Below are 20,900 nucleotides of genomic sequence, written 5' to 3' on the forward strand. Positions count from 1 at the left end.
TTTCTTTCATGGATTGTGCTTTTCGTGTTGTATGTAAAAAGTTATGACCAAAAGTTATAACCTTATGGTCATCTAGATTTCTTCCTACGTTATCCTCTGGGTGTTTTATAGTTTTGCATTTTATGCTGAGGTATAAAATCCATTTTGAGTTAATTTTGTGAAGAGTATGAGATCGGTGTTTAAATTCTTTCTTTTTTTTTTTTTCCTTGTGGTTGTCCAGTTCTGGTACCATCCAAGACAATACAATGGAGAAAAGATAGTCTTTCATATCTTGGTCAGAGATAAAAAAATATATTTTGATAAGGATATATTTGTGTATGTATGTTTCTGGACATATTCTGTGAATTCTGTTCTGTACATCTGTTTATTATTATGTTAATACCACGCTGTCTTGATGACTGTAGCTTTATGGTAAGTCTTGAAGCTGGGTAGTATTAGACTTCCAACTGTGTTCTTCTCCTTCAATATTGTTTTAGCTATTCTGGGTCTTTTGCCTCTCCATATAATGTGCAGAATTGGTTTGTCAATGTACACAAAATAGCTTCCTGGAATTTTGATAGAAATTACATTGACTGTAGATAAATCAAGTTGAACTGACAACTTGATAATACTGAGTCTTTCTATCCATGAACATGGAATATCAATTTATTTAGTTCTTCTGTTTCATTTGTCAGAGCTTTATGGTTTTCTTCACATAAATCTTGTATGTAATTTATTTGATCTATGCCTAATATTTCATTTTGTGTATGGTATTGTTTTAAAATTCAAATTTCATTTGTTGGTTCCTGGTATATAGAAAAGCGATTGAGTTTTGTATATTAATCTTGTATTTTTTTAAAGATTCTTTTAGATTTTCTGTGGAGATGGTCATGTCTGCAGACATCATTTACAAAGACAGTTTTATTTTTTCTTCCCAATTTATATACCATTTGTGTCCTTTTTGTATCTTACTATGTCATCTAGGATTTCCAGTATGATGTTGAAAGGGAGTGGTGAGAGGAGACGTCCTTGCCTTTTTCTTGATCCTAATGGGGAAGCTTCTAGTTTGCTACCATTAAATATGATGCTAACTTAGGTTCTTTGTAGATATTTCTTAACAAGTTGAGGAAATCCCCTCTATTCTTAGATTACTGGGAGTATTGTCATGAATGGTAAATTGGCTCTGGTACTAATTCCAATGTGAGTGTGTGTGTGTGTGTGTGTGTGTGTGTGTGTGTAGGGTTTCTCCCTCTCCCCCACAACAAGGAGTGCAGTGCTTTGGATACCAGTTGGGTGTCCTACAATTCAACTCAGTTCTGACACTATCTACCTGGAGATAGTATCAGATTCTACAAGACTTCCTCTCAAACCTTCAGGCACCACTTTCAAGCTGTTACTTGTGTTTCTTATAGTCTTGCTACAAATCAGAGATTCCAGTGACCCCTTCCAAATAAGAATGCCAGTTGCAAGACTGGGTTGTTACCTTCTGACTGACTGGATATAAATCAGAGATTCCTATGACCTCTTCTTTAGATTTAATGTGTTATAGTGGCTCACAGAACCCAGTGAAACATGTTACTTATTGCATTACCAATTTATTATAAGGGGATATAACTCAGCAACAGCCAGGTTGAAGATATACATGAAGCAAGGTATGTGGGAAGGGGTACATTCACATGTTCACCAACCCAGAAGCTTTGCAAATTCTGTACTTTGGGTTATGGATGATTCATCAGGTAGCCTTGATCTGTCATTAACTCCCTTTTTAGCTCTTCTCCCTTCTCAAGAGAATGGAGGTGTTTGGGGCTGAAAACTCCAAGCTTCTAATCAAGACTTGGCCTTTCCAGTGACCAGTCCTTATCCAAGAGCCATCCAGGAGCCCACCCAGAGTTACCTCATTAGAACAAAAGGTACTTCTATCACCCAGGAAATTATGAGAGTTTCAGGAGTACTGTGTCAGAAATCAAGATCAAAGACCAGTAATATAATGAAAGATGCTCCTGTTACTCTTAACACCCAGGAAATCCCAAAGTTTTAGGAGCTCTGCATCACGGACAGGACAAAGACCAGATATATATATTTCTTACTATAAATCACAGTATCACAAATGGTGCTGGATTTCATCAAATGCTTTTTCTGCTTTTATTGATGTGATCATACCAGTGTGTTGTAATTTTTTCCCTGTTACTCATTTTTCATGTCATTTTATGGCCTTTTGTTCTTTGGGAATTTACATTTTTTCTGACCAAATCTGCAGTCCTTTTTGCAATTTGACCTGGCCATCAACTAACAAAGGCTTTCCTTTTTCCAGAATTATAAATATAGTGCCCTGTATTTTTCTTTTAGTACTTTTATGATTTTTATTTTATTAAATCCCTAACCCATCTAAAATATATGGTATTCATATATGGTATGAGGGCACATCAGCCTTATATTTTCTCTACCTAGTAAGGTGATTATTTTGGCAACATTTATTAAATAAATTTTTTTCTACTCTGTGTTACTTAAATTGCCAATTTTATCATTTACCACTTTCCTATATATAGTTGGATCTATTTCTGAATTTCAAAAATTCTTCAACTGATCTATCCTAAATAATCAGCTTGGTTTCATTATTGTAACTTTTTAAAAGAACATATTGGGGGCAAGTATCCTTTGGCTAATTCTTCATTTTCAAAATATTTAAAATTTTTCATACATTTTTTCTTCTAAATGAATTTAATTATTATTTATGTATCAAAAATTTTAAAACTCCATTGGACTTTTAATTGGAATTTAATTTACCTTTTATTTAGAGCATTGGGATCTTGGTTTAAAATAGATTAAAGATCTATTAATATCTTTTCTTACAGGAACTTGATATGTTTCTGTTTACTTGGATCTTTTTTGTATACTTAATCTTTTGAGCAAAAGGTTGTTTGACTCAAGAATTCTAAACTCAGGGGGACCTGAGGGGCTCAGTCAGTTAAGCATCTGCCTTCACTTTGGGTCAAGATTCTGGGGTCCTGGGATGGAGCCCCACATTGGGCTTCCTGTTCAGTAGAGAGCCTGCTTCTCCCACTCCCTCTCCCCACCGCCACTCATGCTCACTCTCTCTCTCTCACTCTCTATCTCAAATAAATAAATAAATAAAATCTTTAAAAAAAAAAAGAATTCTAAACTCAGTTGACCTTAAAGGCAACAGTAATTCACAGATGCAAGAGCCAAGAAAGAGTTCTACAAGTATGCTTAAATTAAATGAATTAATAGGGGATTGATTGTCTTAGTCTGTTTGAGCTGCTGTAACAGAATACCACACACTGGATAGTTTATAAACAGCAGAAATTTACTGCTCACAGTTCTGGAGGCTGGAAGTTTGAGATTAGAGTGCCCCCGTGGTCAGATGAGGGCCCTCTTGCTGGTCACAGATTTCTTGTATCCTCACATAGTGAACTGGCTAGGGAGCTCTGTGAGATCTCATGTATAAGATATTAATCCTCTTCATGAGGACTTCACTCTCATGACCTAATCACTTCCAAAGGCTCTCTCTGCCAATACCATCATCTTTGGGGGTTAGGATTTCAGTATATGAATTTGAGGAGTGAGGGGCAGATACAGGCACTCAAACAATAGTAGAGATTTATTCTAGGCTAAAGATCAACCTGAATAAAGCAAAAATGAGGAGGTAAGGCTATAAAAAAGTTAATAGTAAATCAGAAACCGATTAGACATAAGACTACACACAACTAATTACTTTAAATACAGGTACAAAAGAGCATGGAACAGTAATTTTTGTAAAAGCAGGTAAAAATTATAAAAATAATAATTAACTATAATATTATATAATGAAGCTGCCAGATTATAAGAAGAAAAACTGAGAAGTGGTGTGGATCTGAGGATGTAAAAGTGTTTTTCTTACATCCATTGATTAATGTCTAATTAAAGATACCGATGATTAAGATAAATTCAAGAGTGTTTTAAGTGGCAAAGCAATCATGAGTAGAATAAACTTTTTTTGTGTGTTTTTAAAAATATTTTATTTATTTATTAATGAGAGAGAGGCAGAGACATAGGCAGAGGGAGAAGGAGGCTCCCTGTGGGGAGCCTGATGCAGGACTTGATCCCAGGACTCTAGGATCACACCCTGAGCCAACGGCAGATGCTCAACCACTGAGCCCACTCAGCCACCTCTTTTTTTGTGCTTTTTAATTAAAATGTTAAATTCTTATAGTTCTCTATTTTATACTGATGTATATGATTTAAGAATTTTCAAAGCTCATCCCTTCCGAAGTCTTCTTTGGTATACTCCTTGCTTGAACAGCCCTCTCTACTTTCCTTCACTTGATTACATCCTAGCCATAAAGTAAATTTACAAAAGCTCAACTACAAACTAGCTGGCATGATCCCAGCTTTTGATGGTTTTACCACTTGAGGTAAATAATTTACATGTAAATATAATTTACATACAGTAAAATTCACTTTTTTTTTTTTTAGCACGTATGTCTGTGAATTTCAACAAACTCATCCATTTGTGCAACTACCACCCTTGTAAAAGTGTGAAATACTTCTATCACCCACCAACTTTTTCCTGTGTCCTTTTCTGGCCAGCTCCCTTCCATGCCTTTAGACAATATTGGCCTTCTTACTCCTCTATATTTAGGCTTTTCCAGAATGCTATGTAAATGGAATCAGACAGTGTAAATGTCCTCCGTTGAGTCTGGCTTTTTCACTTGATATAATGCATTTGAGATTAATTCATATTGTGTCAGTGGTTGTTCCTTTTTATTGTTGAATAGAATTCCAACATATGGATATGCCACACCTTGTTTACTCATTCTCTTGTTGAAGGACATTTGGGTTGTTTCCAATTTTTGACAAATACAAATAAAGCCTCACTATACAGAGAATTACCCTATGTTACCAGAAGGGGAAAAAGGAAAGCAGAATCCACAGAGCAAGAGATAAACAAAACAAAACAAACAAGAATATTTTACAAGAAAAGAAAGCATAAAATAACAAAAATGAGATACAGATGTTTGTAACTAAAATAATGCTAAACTTCCCATTAAATAACAGAATTGAAAGGGGGAAAATGGCTCTAAGCTTAGGCAACTGATTTTACTCTTTCCAAAATTTCTTGAAAGGTCTGAAGAACTATCAAGAGAAAACCTGGAATCAGCCCTGTTTGTTAAGGGAGCTATGCCATCCATATCCCCTATAGTTGGCATATTTTCACGTATCACATATTCATGGACATGTCACTCCACACTTACACCCCAACCCAACCCCCTCCCCAGAGGAACTTTTTTACAGTATCACAGTATAGTGTGTAAAAGGAGGGAAAAAAACCCAGACTGGTCTACAGTAGTGTACAGACAGGACTTGACTAAAGGACTCTATCAGGAAAATTCTTAGTTCCCTTTTGAGGAGATTCAATGAGGGGAAGAAGCTGTTGTAATTTAGATAAGTAGAGACAAATCTACATAGGGCCTCTTTTGTCACTGTTGCGCAATCCTCTTCAAGAAGACAGTTGCCAAGAAACCCATGGGCACATGGGGCCATGCTTGATATGAGCCATCTCTTTACATAGAACCCCAGGGGGGACCCGGGCACATCAAGTGACACAGGAAACTCTAAACTGTGTGTAAAGTTTACCACTTTACCCTCCAGTGGTAAAACCATCAAAGGCTGAGATAATGCCAACTAGTTTGTAGTTGAGCTTTTGTAAGTTTACTTTATGGCTAGGATGTAATCAAGTGGAGGAAAACAGAGTGGGTTGTTCAAGCAAGGGGGTTACCAAAGAAGACTCAGGAAGGAATGAACTTTGAGAATTCATAAATCATATGCATCAGTCCAAAATAGAGAACTATGGGAAGATTTTTGAGTATGTTGTCAGAAAAGTGTTAGAGTGGCATGATTATTCAGAATAGTGTTATAATGACAGTGATAGCTAGTACTTGCCATGGTTAAGTGTTGTAGGAGTACTGCTTAATCTTCACAACAGCCCTGTGATGTAGTTCTTATTTATCCTGTTTCATATCTGAAGAGAGACTGAGAATAGGGCAGTCGGCAAAGACCCAAGGGTAGTAACCTGAGTTCTAGATGATAACCAAAGATGAACACAGCAGGAGTAGAAATGGGGAGCAGTAGGTCTAAGATGACTCCGCAAGTGTCAAACCTGCATGACTCAAAGAATAATCTCCAGCCATCTAACTGAAATAGACTGATCTTTGATTTTTCTCCTTACCTATACTATGCCCTGATATCATAAAAAATGTCCAATGAAGCAGAGCAGTGGGTAGGGGTGGGGTGGGAATGTGAGTGGGGAGTAAAGTATGTGTGATTATGTCATATGTCTAGCTTATCATAAAATGTGTTGCTTCTGATGGTACATGGTTTTGTCCTTTCTTTGTGGTCCACAGCACAGAAACAGAAGTTAGAATTGTAACACTTTACATTGGAGCAAGTGTAGTTACTGTAGGCTTACTGCTGAATTCATTATATTGAAATAAAATATAACATGCTAGTGTGGAAGATCAGGAAATATATTTTCTACTAGCTTTAGAGTGATTTCTATTTTTAAATGCCAAAAAGCAAAGAAGCCTAGATTTCTGGTTGGAAAAATGTTATTTTGCTATTAATATTTAGATTGTGTTGTAGGTAGGTTAGGTTGTTCATATTTTATGAATAATATATTTTTTATGAACATGCATGCCTAAAATATTCTAATGTTTTGGGGATAAATTGAAAGGTGTGTTGAATTGGCATACTCTACTTTTGATTATGTTCAAATGTATGTGAAAAGAAAGTGGAACTTAGGTGAATTTTTAAAAATGTAAAATGATCATAATGAAATACAACCCAAAATTTAGAATTTTCTTTTGTTCTTAAATTAAATCAGAGAAATAATATATTCACCTTTCTTCAGACTGCAGGAAGAAATGAGATGGAAAGAATTTTGCATATCTTTGCATTGAATTGACTCCAAATAATTGTATCTTTTTAAAAAAATTATTTATTTTAGAGAGTGAGAAAAAGAGAGTGAGGAGTAGAGCGAGACACACAGAGAGAGAATCTCAAGCAGACTCTGTACTCAGCATGGAGCTGATGCAGGGCTTGATCTCATGACCCTGAGTTCATGACTTGAGCTGAAACCAAGAGTTGGATGCTTAACCAACTGTGCCACCCAGGTGTCCCTACAGCTAATTGTGTCTTGAAAATAAAATTTCAAAAAAAAAAAAAAAAAGAAAGAAAGAAAAGAAAATTTCATTTGGTTGCTTTTATAGGGGTGTGTGTGTGTGTGTGTGTGTGTGTGTGCACATGCATGTGTGTATACATATATGTGTATATATATGAAGAAGAAGGTAAGTAAATCAGAAAGTTAGCAACTCATATTTATAGACCTGATGCTTGCTTACTTTTTTGAATTATAAAAACCACTTACATGACCCTTGAAAAAAATTATTCCAGTTTGCATGTCCCACACTTCCTCTAACTAGCTCTATGATCTTAAGCCATTTCATTCTGGTTCTTAGTTTTCTTAAAAGTGAAAAGAGCAGTTGGATATAGAATTTACATTAAAGTCTTCTTGTTTTAAAGGTTTCCAAAACTTTTTTGAAAAAGGTTTTGTGCGACTCTGTGGGACTCCTCAATGTTGTCTTATGGTACTAGAAAGCATTTGTGTTGATGATGACTGAAAATGAAGAGCTCCACCACTTACTTAGTGGCAACAAAGTTAGTTAACATTTCCCCTACCATTTACTACTTACCAGGCACAGATTTCAGTGCTTTATAATCCCTTACCCCTCACAAAAATCCTATGTGTGAAATGCTGTAATTGTACCCATTGACAGGTAAAGAAATTTTGGCAACACGAGGTTAAATTACCTCCAAGAGTTACTAAATACAAAGCCAGGTTTTGGACATAGGTAGTCTGAGTCCAGAACTGGTATGATTAATAATAACATATACCACAGATCTCTTAGTCTCTCACAGATTACTTGTTTTAATCTGTAAAATGAGGCTTATGTTAGCTCTCTCTCCTCTGCTGGCTTGTATGAGGCTCAAATTCAGTAATGTTGAAGATCCTAAAGTGTTGGCCTGAACCAGCACTCAGTGTGACCTAGGGAACATCTTCAAATGCAAATTCTCAAGCTGCCTTCCTGACCTGCTGAATCAGAAACTCCAGATATAAAGCCCAAGAATCTGTGTTTTAACAAGCCCTCCAGGTGATTTTGCTGTATGCTAACATTTGTGAACCATTGGAATAATGTATATGAAGGTATATGTTAACCTGTAATAAGTTATATAAAAGAGGTATTTTTTTGTCATTATGAATATCCCCCATGTATATGTGCATGTAGATCTGTCTAGCTTTCATCATTTGAATTAAATATTGAATACATAAAAGAATATTTATAGCACTTGTGAAGAGTATAAAGAGAAATAGTAATAAGCCCTCCTGTGTATCACCATCCAATGAATTGCAAAAAATGGTTCTCTGGATATTAGTCACATATCCATGCTTCCCCCTAATACTCTAACACTCCAGCCCAAGCTTGGGTATAAAAATATTCTGAAATTAGTGTGTTTTATTTCCAGTTTTTTTCCTATGGTTTTACCATTTATGCATGCATATTTTAAAAACCTAATTCATTTAGTTTTGTACGATTTTGGAATTTCTCTAAAAGCATCATCTGGTATATATTTCTCCAATGATTTTTTTTTATTTGCTGAATATTTTGTTAGTGTTATGTGTGCAAATTTGCATGCATTCATTTTCCCTGCTATACTCTATATTTGAATATATCATAATTTATTTCCCCATTTTCCTTTCAGTGGACATTGAGTGAGATTCCCGTTTTTGCTGCTACAAATGCTGCTACTGTGAACATTCTTGTACCTGTTTCTCAGTACATGTGTGCAAGAGATTCCCTGGGGCACTGGTTTTCAAGCTGTCTCCTTGAGAATCTGTAGGAAGAAATGCACTTTACATCATAGCTCAGTTTTAGCTTGCTGGTTATAGTATAGGACAATATAATAGATTTCTATGTATTGACAAAAATTGGGTCCTGAAGCCACCTAAACTCATTTGCTGGTTCTGATAACTCTTTTGTAAATGCCTTAATGTTTTCTTTGTAGATGATCATGTTATTTTCTATGTCATCCTTTCCAATTAGTAAACTTTTAATTTCTTTTTCTTGCCTTATTACACTAGCTTGAACCACCATTAAAATATGGAATAGAAGTGATGAGAGCAGATGCCCTCACCTTGTTCTCAGTTTTAGGGAAGCATTTAATATTTGACAGTTTGGTATGATGTTAGCTATAGGTGTATCATGTATACTTTTTATCAGGCTGAAGATATATCTTATTTGCTGACAGTTTTTTTTTTATCCTTCATGGATATCAGATTTTATCAAATGCCTTCTCTGCATCTATAGAGATGGTCATATTTAAAAAAGTTTTTTTTTCATCTTAATGTGATAGATTACATTGACTTTTGAATGGTCCTCAGACTGGTAAGAGATATGTTGTTCAGTTTTAAATGTTTGGGGATTTTTTAAATGTCTGTTATTGATATTTAGTTTAATTCCATTGTAGTCAAAGACTATATTTTGTATGATTTGAATTTAGTTAACTGGGACATGCTCTCTTGTCTGATCTTTGTCATACCTAGTTCTTTTTCTATTGATTCATTTTTCTTCTGACTTTACATGATATTTTCATCCTTCCTTGCATGCCTGGTAATCTTGAACTGGATGTCAGACATTATAAATTTTATTTTGTTGGGAGTTTGACTCTTGTTCTGGGATGCAGTTAAATTATGAGGAAACTTTTATTCTTTCTAAGTTTGCATTTGATCTTAGTTAGGCAGAACCAGTATAGCCTTTACCTTAGGGCCAGTTTGGTTGCATTGCCAGGGCTCTGCTCTTCTGGTACTCAGAGCAGTGGCCACATACCACAGGGTTTCTCCATTCTGGTTGTGGAAAACATGAACTGTTCTCAGCCCTATGTGAGGCATGGGAATTGCTACTCTGTTCTTTTCTAGTGGTTCTTTTTTCAATACCCTTAGCCTTGGGTATTGTCTTTGCATGGACTGACCACTACTAGCTATAGACTTGGTGTGGGGGGAACTCCTGACCACCATTAGCTATAGATTTGGCATGGTGAGGGGGAACTCCTCTCTGATTCTTTGTCCTATGTATCTTAGGCACTTTGACCTCCCTGAATTCTCAACTCTTTTTCCTTATCTTACTTTTGCCTGGAGGCTCTTTTCAAACAGTAACCAGAGGCAGTTGTAGACTTACCTCATCTATTTCTGTTCTCTCGGGCATCCCTGTCTTGCACTGTATTGTTAGGTGCCTGAAAACCATTAGTCATATTTTACTTGTCTTTTAGATATTTAAGACAAGGTAATTCATAGGATTCCTTATGTGTTCTCTGGTCCACTTTGGCTACAGTGGAAATGAAATACATACATACATATATATGTATTTGTTTAGAACAAAAAGTATTTCAGATTCATAATGATGTTTCTATTTTTTTATTTTTATTTTTATTTTTTATTTACTTATGATACAGGGAGAGAGAGAGAGAGAGAGAGAGAGAGAGAGAGCGAGAGGCAGAGACACAGGCAGAGGGAGAAGCAGGCTCCATGCACCGGGAGCCCGACGTGGGACTCGATCCCGGGTCTCCAGGATCGCGCCCTGGGCCAAAGGCAGGCGCCAAACCACTGTGCCACCCAGGGATCCCCATAATGATGTTTCTAATTCACATAGATTATTCCAGATTATTTTATCCTCTTTTTGATTTGTACTTCTCTTCTATGCTGAAATACCTTGGTTCCAAAGACGTTACTAAAAATTACTCACTTTTATATTTCTTTTCATTTTATTATTTTTTATTCTCTTATTTATTTATTCTTTTTTAGAGAAAGAAAGAGCATGTGCATGAGCAGGGGAGAGAGAGAAAAAAATCTCAAGCAGACTCCACACTGAGCATAGGGCTCAATCTCACAACCCTCAGATCGGGACCTGAGCCAAAATCAAAAGTCAGATACTTAACCAACTGAGCCACCCAAGAACATTGCTCGTTCTTTTTCTTTCTTTCTTTCTTTCTTTCTTTCTTTCTTTCTTTCTTTCTTTCTTTCTTTCTTTCTTTCTTTCTTTCGACTTACTTATTTGAGAGAGAGTGAGCAAGAGAGCATGCATGGGGGGAGGGGTAGAGGCAGTGGGACAAGGAGAAGGAGAAAAACAAACTCTTTGTTGAGAGTGCAGCCCCATCCCACATGGGCCGAAATCAAGAGTCAGAGGCTTACCCAACTGAGCCACCCAGATGCCCCTCATTTTATACTTATAACAAACAACCCTAAGAGGCAGGTAAAATACCAGTTTACAAATGTCATTTTATTGATGAGGACATTGAAGGCTGAAGATTAAATGACTTGTGTGGCTTTCCAGGAAGGTAGTTCTCTGGCCAGGCTGGGAAGGATCTTCAGTTGGCCTGACAGTTGGTTTCACCTTCATCTATCATTTTTCAGCTACACACATGTGCCACATGCATGGCTTCCATTTTCTCATTTATGAAATAAGGAGATTTGACCAGATGGTTTTCCAGATTTCTTCAGCTTCTGGCCTTCTCCCCAGCTATTTGCTCTTCTCATCTCCCTTTCCCTCCTGGGCACATAGACACACACTCTGTCTTCTCACAGCAAGATGTGGGTGTGGTGCATCCACAGCCTCAGTTCAGGCCAGGTTCAGTTCTAAGACCCTCCTGGAAGTGGTCCATGGTAGAAAGGCAACTGGTTGATATGCCTTGCTTAGATGTAAGCCCAGGTCCCAACCATCTATTCTTGTTTTCTCATTTTTAGCTTCATGTTTTCAAATTACTGGGTTTTGCAGCCTGGTTGGGCATCATTCCTTTTCTCAACTGTGTATGTGTGTGTGTGTGTGTGTGTGTTTGTGTGTTTAAAGATTTTATTTATTTATTCATGAGAGACACACACAGAGAGAGAGAGAGAGGCAGAGACACAGGCAGAGGGAGAAGCAGGCTCCATGCCGGGAGCCTGTTGTGGGACTCGATCCCGGGTCTCCAGAATCAGACCCTGGGCTGAAGGCGGCGCTAAACCGCTGAGCCACCCGTGCTGCCCAATTAACTGTGTTTTGTCTCAAATTCATGTATGTTTGGAAAAAATAGTCACTGACATTTTTGCCTATCATTTCAGGGTGCTTGTTCTAGATTCCACAATAATCTGTGGCTTTTATCTTCAGATTCTCTTTTATTCAGTTGTGATTTCTGTGCATAAGTTAGATGCAGTAGACTTGACTCAATCCTAGATCTGATCGTTTTTTATCTCAGATCTGTTTAATTTTGTATTTAATAGGAATGCTTACCAAGAAGGACCTGATTCATACCTTATTTGGCTGGGGGAAGGTGTTCTGGGTTTACTAGTAAGTCAGGTTTTTTTACTTCCTCATTAAAACCCTGCCTTAGTTGCCCTCAGATTTTTTTCTCTTTTACTTTTTCTTAACAAGAAAGAGATCAGTGGAAAAGAATAGAAGCTAATAGAACTGTAAGTATAGGTAACATTAGAATGTGTTTTAATTTTGTATTCATGTTTAGAGTACTATAGTAAGTATGTAATTGAGGCATTTTTGGTATTCTGAATAAAACCCTGGTTCCTCAGCTGAATCACTGTAGCAGTGCTAGAAGGGGCAGCAAGAAAATGGTTAAAATATTAAAATATTCCCTCACTCTCATGCTGCTTCTTGAGGGAACTCTTCTCAACTCCTGACAGTAAGGTGGTTTTGCTGTCCTCAGGACACCTGTGCTGCATTGTCCAGCAGCCTTTACCTTTGAAGATTTTTTATTATTATTATTATTAGAAAGAGAGAGAGAGAGAGAAACAGGCAGAGGGAGAAGCAGGCTCCATGCAGGGAGCCCAACGCGGGTCTCCATCCTGGGTCTCCAGGATCACGCCCTGGGCGGAAGGCGGCGCTAAACCGCTGAGCCACCATTGGGGCTGCCCCAGCCTTTACCTTTGAAGGACTGTTGGAGCTAGCTTGTTCTGCTTCTCCATAGGCCTTTCTGATTCCCAGTCGTCATCAAATGATTTCCACTGGCTTATTGATGAGGGGAATGGCATCCATCTTTGAGGTCATGGGTGCCACCATCCTCAAAGTTGGAGCCGGACAGGGCAAGAAAGGGGAAGGGGAGAAAGGGAAAGTGACTGCCATTGTTTTTAGTGTCCACCATGTATTAGTCATGATCATAGGGATTCTCCTTTTTGGGAGGAGAATGTATGCAGAAACTTTATGTGTGCAGAAACTTTGAGGAATGTACTGTTGCCTCTATTTTTTAGGTGGGGAAGCTGTGGGAGAACGCTCCGCATATTTGTAGAATATAGACTTTTCTCCCATAATTGTGGATTGCCTTGTTTGGGCTTTTCTCCTTTAAACATTCCATGTAAATTTAATTTCGTATGAGTTTAAATGAGATGGTGTATCATAATCACTTGGTAACAGCCAGTCAGCAAACCATAGTTGAATTTATATCTCCGAAATACCTTTCCAGTTAAGGGTATTTATCTCTTCCATCCATAAATATATATATAAACTTAAAGCAGAGATTTCTTAGAGAATCACCAGTGAATTGGCCAATAAATCCTCTATTCTCTTCAGTAGTTTAGAAAATGAAATTAAGAATCCCCTAAGAGCCTGCTCTTGTGGAGTACTATGGGTGAGATGTATAAGCTACTCTTCTCATACTTAGGTAATAATATACTTATACTTGGTGTCTTCAATGTAGTGCTTTCTACACTCAGTAGGTCTTCTAAGCACAACATCTCCAAAGAAACAAGAGCTTTATTTATTTATTTATTTATTTATTTATTTATTTATTTATTTATTTATTTTTGAAACAAGAGCTTTAAATCACACCCTGGACCAGATGGATTTCACAGATATCTATAGAACTTTACATCTCCTCTGGCCGGGATAGCTCTGAGTAGAGAGGTGCCATCATAGTCATCTCATCCTAAAAATATTAGTTTGGAACCTACATAGAATGAACAGTGTAAAACCATGGATTTTTACTTCTTGGAATCAGATGTAGTATTGAATATGATTCTCTGATCCTTATAGTAGATTGGAATTAAAGAACAAAAGAAAAAAGTCACTTGGCCTTTGGGAACATGACTGTGTTAAGTCCAGCGAAAGGATCAAAAATGGAATGTGCCTTTTTTGTTTTTTGTAGTTCTAATGGCTGAAAGTAGGTGGATAAGGATAACAATGAAAAAGATGAAGTTTGGTTCTCTTTTTTATATTCTGAATAGTAGATAACTCAATTTGGGAACTTGTTCTGTGTTTGCTGGATCTTTCTTTTGTAGATTCTACCAAAGGACTAATAGGAAATGACACGTTTTATTTATTCTTTAGGGTGTTGTAATGTGAGGATTCATGAAAGAACCTAATTTATCAGAAAGATCAAATACTAGTAACACGTAGACTTTTCATTGTTGAAATGGATCCTCATTTGGGGGCCTGTTAGTATATTCTGTTGTTTTCTTGTTGCATAATCTTTAGACCTCAACTTTCTTTTTTCCTCTCTCATGTAAGCCTGGTTTAAAAGAAAAAGCCAAATCAAAGATTTGGTAAAATGCAAACTATTTTACATTTGTAGACATACTGTCTTGTCTACTTGGCTCTGTAAAATTACACTTCCATGATATAAACAGTAAGCTGCTTAGGGAAAAGTTCCAGCAATTCGTCTTTCCCAACCTTGCACATAGCAGCCAGCAAGGCAATTTATATTCAGCAACTCCCTGTTCTTGTTTAATTTCCTCAGACAAAACAAGAGATTGTGGTGGGCCTGCTTGTTCAAAACAGCACAACTTGTTTCTCCTGCTTCTTATCATCACCTCATGAATCAGAGATGTTGGAGTTGCAGGGACCCTTAGACTCATCTGATCTGATGCCTAGTTTACTGATGGGAAGCTGAGGCTGATACTGAGGACTCATTCAAGGTCATGCATGTAGAAGTGGTATAGTTGAATCTTCAATAGTGTTTTGTTTAACCCTCAGGATTTTCCCTTATTTCCCGTTTATCTGTCTTTCTCTCTAATGATTACTCACATTCCAGGGAGAAAGCACCATCCACTGAGTGCTGGTTGTGTGCCTGTTCTTCAAACAGCACCAGACAAGCAGACAGTATGATTACCAGTTGCTGATTCATAGAATAAAGCTTGTGTTTGGAAGTTGGATTCCCATTTTCTGAGAGAATTCTAAAGCAGACATCATACTGAGAATCCATGAGGTTCTTCTCTTTGTTTCCAGGCTGTTCCAGGGAAGTCCTTCACCATTCTGGAACAGCCTTTTAAAACGTGATGAAGGCATCATCACCAGTGCCGATAACAACTTTGCCGCTTGTAAAGCTGGATTACTTGGGAGCAAGGTGTTTACTCCTTCTGAATCTGTTTCCTTATTAAATAATAACGTGGTGTGTGACATGCACTTCTTATAGTTACTGTATAACATATGGAAGTGATACCATAAAATACAATGGAAATGAGATGTAATAAAGAGTAGGAGAAGGAGGGCATGGTTCAAAAGTCCATTGTTGGAATGAAGAGATGACAGACAACTGCTACTGGGAATCTTGTTCATACTTCTGCCCAAAGATGTGAAGCTAATGAATATCCTCTAACCTGCAACTTTACTCCAGTGAAAGGCATTTTTGAAGGGATGTGCTTCCCCTGGGAATCTCTTTGAAAGCCTGGATTGGAAAGGCAGATTCTCTCATGTAATCAACAAAAGTGGTAGGAGAGGTTATTTTGATATCATGAGTGGTGGGGAACCACAGCTGCTGCTTCTCAGGAAAACAAAGTATCTTAAACTTCAGGGAAGATGTGGTGAATACCTGAATCAATTGGTAAATTCTATAAAAGTCACTCTGTGCCTCAAACACCTTCTTTGGATCTAATCCAGTATCTTGAAATTTGAAAGACACAAAATAATGTGCAGCCAGATCAACATTTGTGCCACCTCCTGATTGGTGGCAGATGATAACCAGGATTATCTGAGATTAACAACCCAAACTGTGTTGGAAGGATAAGATGTCAGATGTTGGAGAAACGAATTCATGTGGGGTAATAGGAAGTCCACAGTTACTTGTTGAACAGAATTATGAATGTGAGCTTTGGATTGTTACATAGCAGAAGATGAGCTGTTCCTAGCAGGGATAAACTGTGTGCTGAGCATAGAATTTAGGGGACACTCGAAGAGTCTTGACTGGAGCAGAGGGTGGAATTTTCCAGGTGATGGAGGCTAAGGTAGATAATTAAGGCCAGGATAATTTGGGGGGAATTTAGGAATCTAGGAATTAAGGAAACATACTGGTTTATGGTGTATGTGTGTGTTTACGACACTCCTTGATAGATGTTTGAGCTAGGTGCTGCCTTTGAGAGTTTCTGCCTACTTCCCTGATGACGAAGAATGAAGAAGAGATGGAGCTTGGTCATTACACTAAACATTGTGACACAGCAACTTTGTTACTTCCTGTTTCCGTCTGTGAGCAGGGCCGCTGGAAGGAACAGGTTCAGTGGGAGTGAATGGGGAGGAGTCAAGGATATGAGATCTATGTTTTCTATGGAAAACTAGACATACACTTAGTGGGTAAAGCCATGGTGTCACATGACTCTCAGATGAAGGAGAACTGCTATTCAGTGGAATAGCAGCAGTGGTCCACTGTTCCATGAAGAGGTGTAGGAGTCAATCACGAACTAACTGCTACATCTAAATCCAGTAGAATTTCCCTGAACACACTTCATTAGCCCAACCTTGTTCTGCATTCATAGTGTAGGCCAAAAGCTCAAGAGTAAATTAATTTCAGCATGATTTGTCCAGGCTTCTGTGCCAAGACTACAGAAGAACACTCTGGGTGAGTCCCTTCAAAAAGAGAGGCCGCTTGAGAAAGATGTGGCTGGAGGCATGCTCCTCCCATTCATGGATAGACAGCGAGGTAAGGAAAAGCCAGCAGTTAAGCTACATACATAGGGTGCATTGTAGGTTTGAGAAAGAGCAATGAGTACCCATGGTTTGCAATGCAGGGGGACCTTTCTTCCCCTCTTAATGATCCTTGTGGAATTTGGGAGGCAGATTGAATGAGCATCCTCATGCGCTCACCTCTAATGAGCATCCTCATGCACTCACCTCTAATGAACTGCAGAAATGGGGAACATCTCGCTTCCTTGAATTGGCAGGCAAATGGCTAGACTGCATCTCTGAAGTGGTTCTTTTTGCCTGGAAGGATGCAGATTACTTATCAAGAGACTGATAGCAAGAAATAAACCTACTTTAAAAAAAATAACTTTCTTGAACTCGAATTTATATCCTATAAAATCTTCCTCCCCCTTTCAAGTATATAGTTCAGTGAATATTCATAAATTCACGGAGCTGTGTAACCATCCCCACAATCCAGCTTAAGGGTTTCAACCTCCTGGAAACATCCCTGGTCCCTATTGTGTTCTGTTGCTCTTCCCTCCTCTCCCCTGCCCAGGCAACTAGTAATCAGTGCTACTATCTCCCATAGACTTGCCTATTCTGGACATTGCAAAGAAATGGAAGCCCAAAAATAGGGATTTCACAAATGACTGTCATTTAGTGTAATGTCTTTGAAGTTCCCCTGTGTTATAGCATATGTCCATATTTTGTTCCTTTTTACTGAGGGGTAGTGTTCCATCATATGGATATATCCTGGTTTCTATAGCTATTCGTTCATAGATTGATGAATTGTTTCCACTTTTTGGCTCTGGTGAATTATGCTACTATATTGGTTATCTATGACTGTTGTGACGAATTACTGCAAACTCAGTGGCTTAAAAAAAACAAACAGAAATTTAAAGCTTCAGAGTTCTGAAGACCAGAAGTCTAAGGTGAAGGTGTTGACAGACCGTGCTCCTTCCAGAGGCTCCAGGGAGATTCCATTCCTCACCATCTCCTCTGGTGGTGGTGCCAGTCCCTGACGCAGTCTTTTCCTCTGTCTACGTGTGTGCCTTCTCCTATGTACCTCTACCCAAACTCCCTCTGGCCCTCTCTTGCCAGGATACACGTGATTGCCTCTAGGGTCCACTCAGATAATCCAGAAAAAAGTTCTTCCTTTTAAGATCCTTAACTTACTCAAATGTTTTGCCACACACAGTTGTGTTCCCAGGTTCCAGAAATTTGATGTGGCCATCTTTTGTGGGGGGTGGCTGTGTTTCTGCCTACCACAGCAATTGTGAATATTCACGTAAAGTTGCTACATAGATGTGTTTTCGTCTCTCTTCATAGAACTGGGAATGTCATTGCTGGCCCTTAGTGGAAATTCATGTTTAGCTTTATAAGAAACTGTCCAACTGTTTTCTGAAGAGGCTGTGTCTTTTTATATTCTTGTCCACAATGTCTGAGGCTTCCAGTCCCTGTACATTGTGGCCGATTGTCTGCCTTTTCCAACCTGTAGCCATTCTAGTGGGTGTGAAGTGATATCTCGTTTTAATTTGCATTTCCCTGATTACTAATGATTATGAGTATCTTTCACGTGTCTTAAACCAGCATATGATTCTTGGCAAAGTGTCTCTTCAGAGCTCTTACCCATCTTAAAATTGGATTGTCATCTTTTTGAATGATAAGACTTTGCCTATTTTTCATAATCTGGCCCAGTCACTGCCAGTCCTAAGGGTGTGGTGATGGAGGTCACCTTGGTGAGGAGGTTCTGGGCCATCCAGTTACTCAGGATGCCTAGAACTGGGACAAGGCAGCCATGTCTGCCATGAACCTGTGTCAGCCTATTCCTACCAAGTAGATGGAACTCCCAATTAACTCCCAATTATTGTGTCAGGCAAGCCAGGGGATGGCTCATTCTGTGTCTTAAAGATCATAAGCTCAGTGGTGTTGTAGATTGGCTATTGTCTGATAAACAAGGGGACTGACCTAAAAGAACCTCACAGCATATTCTCATTGTAGCCTGGTTTTTTTCTTTCATAATTCTTGCTACAATTTAAATGAAGTAGTTGTTTCTGTAATATTATACATTTAATATCCTCCTTCCTCTACTAGACTATTAAAAAATCTCTGGGACAGGGACCAAGTCTGTGAGTTTTGTCACCATCACTGTTCTCTAACATAATATGCAATAGGCAACCAACCAGTTTTTGTTGGTGGAAGAATGACAGTAACATACCAGTAATGGGGGTTTAGGAGGATATCTCCGCTTTGCAGTGGGTGATTCACACAAAAGCATGAAAATAGAGGGCTATTTGTTAAATCAGTAATTCATTAACCACTGAATGTGTTGTTTAGTGACTTGTATTTTAACTGCCACTGATGTCATTTCCCCCATGTTTCTCATTTGCAGCGATCTACAACTACAATGCCTCTCAAGATGTGGAGCTCTCCTTGCAGATTGGAGATACGGTTCACATCCTGGAGATGTATGAGGGTAAGTCTGGATGGCCTTCTTCCAGAGAGGGAAAGGGAAAAATGACAGAGGTTACTTATTAATAAGCCACTTTGAGCAAACATCAACATGCTTTACTTCCTGAAGTGGTGCTAGTGAAAACCCAGGAAGTGCTTTAGGTTATAAAATTTTGTACTGGGGATGATTTCAAAACAGCCAGTTGAATACGTGTGTGCATACATGCCCAGACACCAGAATTTAAAGTCTGTGAGTAGTTGAATGCTAGGTGCTTGATGCAGAAGGATCCGACACAGTGCTGGCTTGGGAGGAGCAATGTGGAACACCAGATTGGCTGTCCTGCAAGGGAAACACTGCTGATTAACTGGTTTTCTACTCAGCACTAAATGTTGCCAGATTGGGGGAGAAATGAGGGAGAGACCTACTGGTGTTGATGAGATTCTTTCACAGAATTAGGTCAGGGCCACAGCAGATCCAGAAAGCCCACTAGTATATTTCCTGCAACTAGGTTGGGCTAGGGAGGTGGTTCCAGTTAACCTGTTTCTGTGCTATAGGGTAGTAGTCAGGACTTCTGATTCGTCTGAGACACAGGTCATGTCTGCTCCCACCACATCCCACCAAGCTTTTAGCTCCAACTCAAGCTCTCTGGTTCCTAGCAGGACTCCTCCACATATCCACATTTCTAATTCAAATACCCAGAGTACAACAAACATGTATCCAGGCCACTGAAGTTGAAGATCAAAGTAAAGACCAATTTTTAGGGTCCATTTATTCTCTCTGAAGATTGAGGCAGGAATGAGGTGGGAGGTAGGCCGACTTTTCTCATAGGGTAAGTCTTGTTAGAATCAGGATCTCTAGATTTTCAGGATCTGCATGCCCCCTCACCCATGTAAATGTTTGTGATGATGAAATGGCAAAGATGGTCATCAAGAACCTAATATGGATTCCCAGGATGAGGAAGAAGAGATGTGAAGCCAGGAGAAAAGGTAGCAGGGTTTGGCCACAGAAAAACTAACTCATTCTGCCCAATTGCATGGAAGACTGTTATTCCTGCTGCTTCCCTTTATTTTTAGATAGAGGGTGGAGGTTTGTTTCTTCCTTCCACACAACTCAAAGTATAATCATGCAACTCCCAGGGGCAGGGAGAAGAGAGAGAGGGCTGTGGAGACTCTTCGCACTCCACTCTCTTTCCTGTTTTTATCCTTACCATCTCAGGTCCAGCCCAACATTAATTCCATGTAGTTCCTAAGTCTCTGAGACACAAGGGACAATTTATCGTCTCATCTCAGGGCTCCTTTGCTTATTGAAACCACAGAGCTCTCAAACCTTACAAGGTCATACCTTTTTATCAGGAGCCAGGTTAATCTGTTCTATCTAGTGTCTATGGGCATACATTTTTGTATTGTATAGATGAAAGGTGTATGTTCAATTTCTGTTACTTTTCCATATGGGCTTGAAAAGAGTGTGTTTTAGGATCATGAGATGAAAGT

The 20,900-nt window shown here is 38.5% G+C and overlaps 1 protein-coding gene across 1 annotated transcript in view; it reads left to right on the forward strand.

The window, feature by feature from the left end:
• DOCK5 (dedicator of cytokinesis 5) overlaps positions 1 to 20,900 on the forward strand; it is a 210,529-nt gene that overhangs the window by 38,871 nt on the left and 150,758 nt on the right. The window contains exon 2 of the mRNA XM_055299886.1: positions 19,351 to 19,434. Coding sequence (XP_055155861.1) covers positions 19,351 to 19,434 — 84 coding nt within the window. The remainder of the gene's footprint in view (positions 1 to 19,350; positions 19,435 to 20,900) is intronic.

This window comes from Nyctereutes procyonoides, unplaced genomic scaffold (assembly GCF_905146905.1).
Source record: "Nyctereutes procyonoides isolate TBG_1078 unplaced genomic scaffold, NYPRO_anot_genome, whole genome shotgun sequence".
In the NCBI taxonomy this organism is placed as follows: Eukaryota; Metazoa; Chordata; class Mammalia; order Carnivora; family Canidae; genus Nyctereutes; species Nyctereutes procyonoides.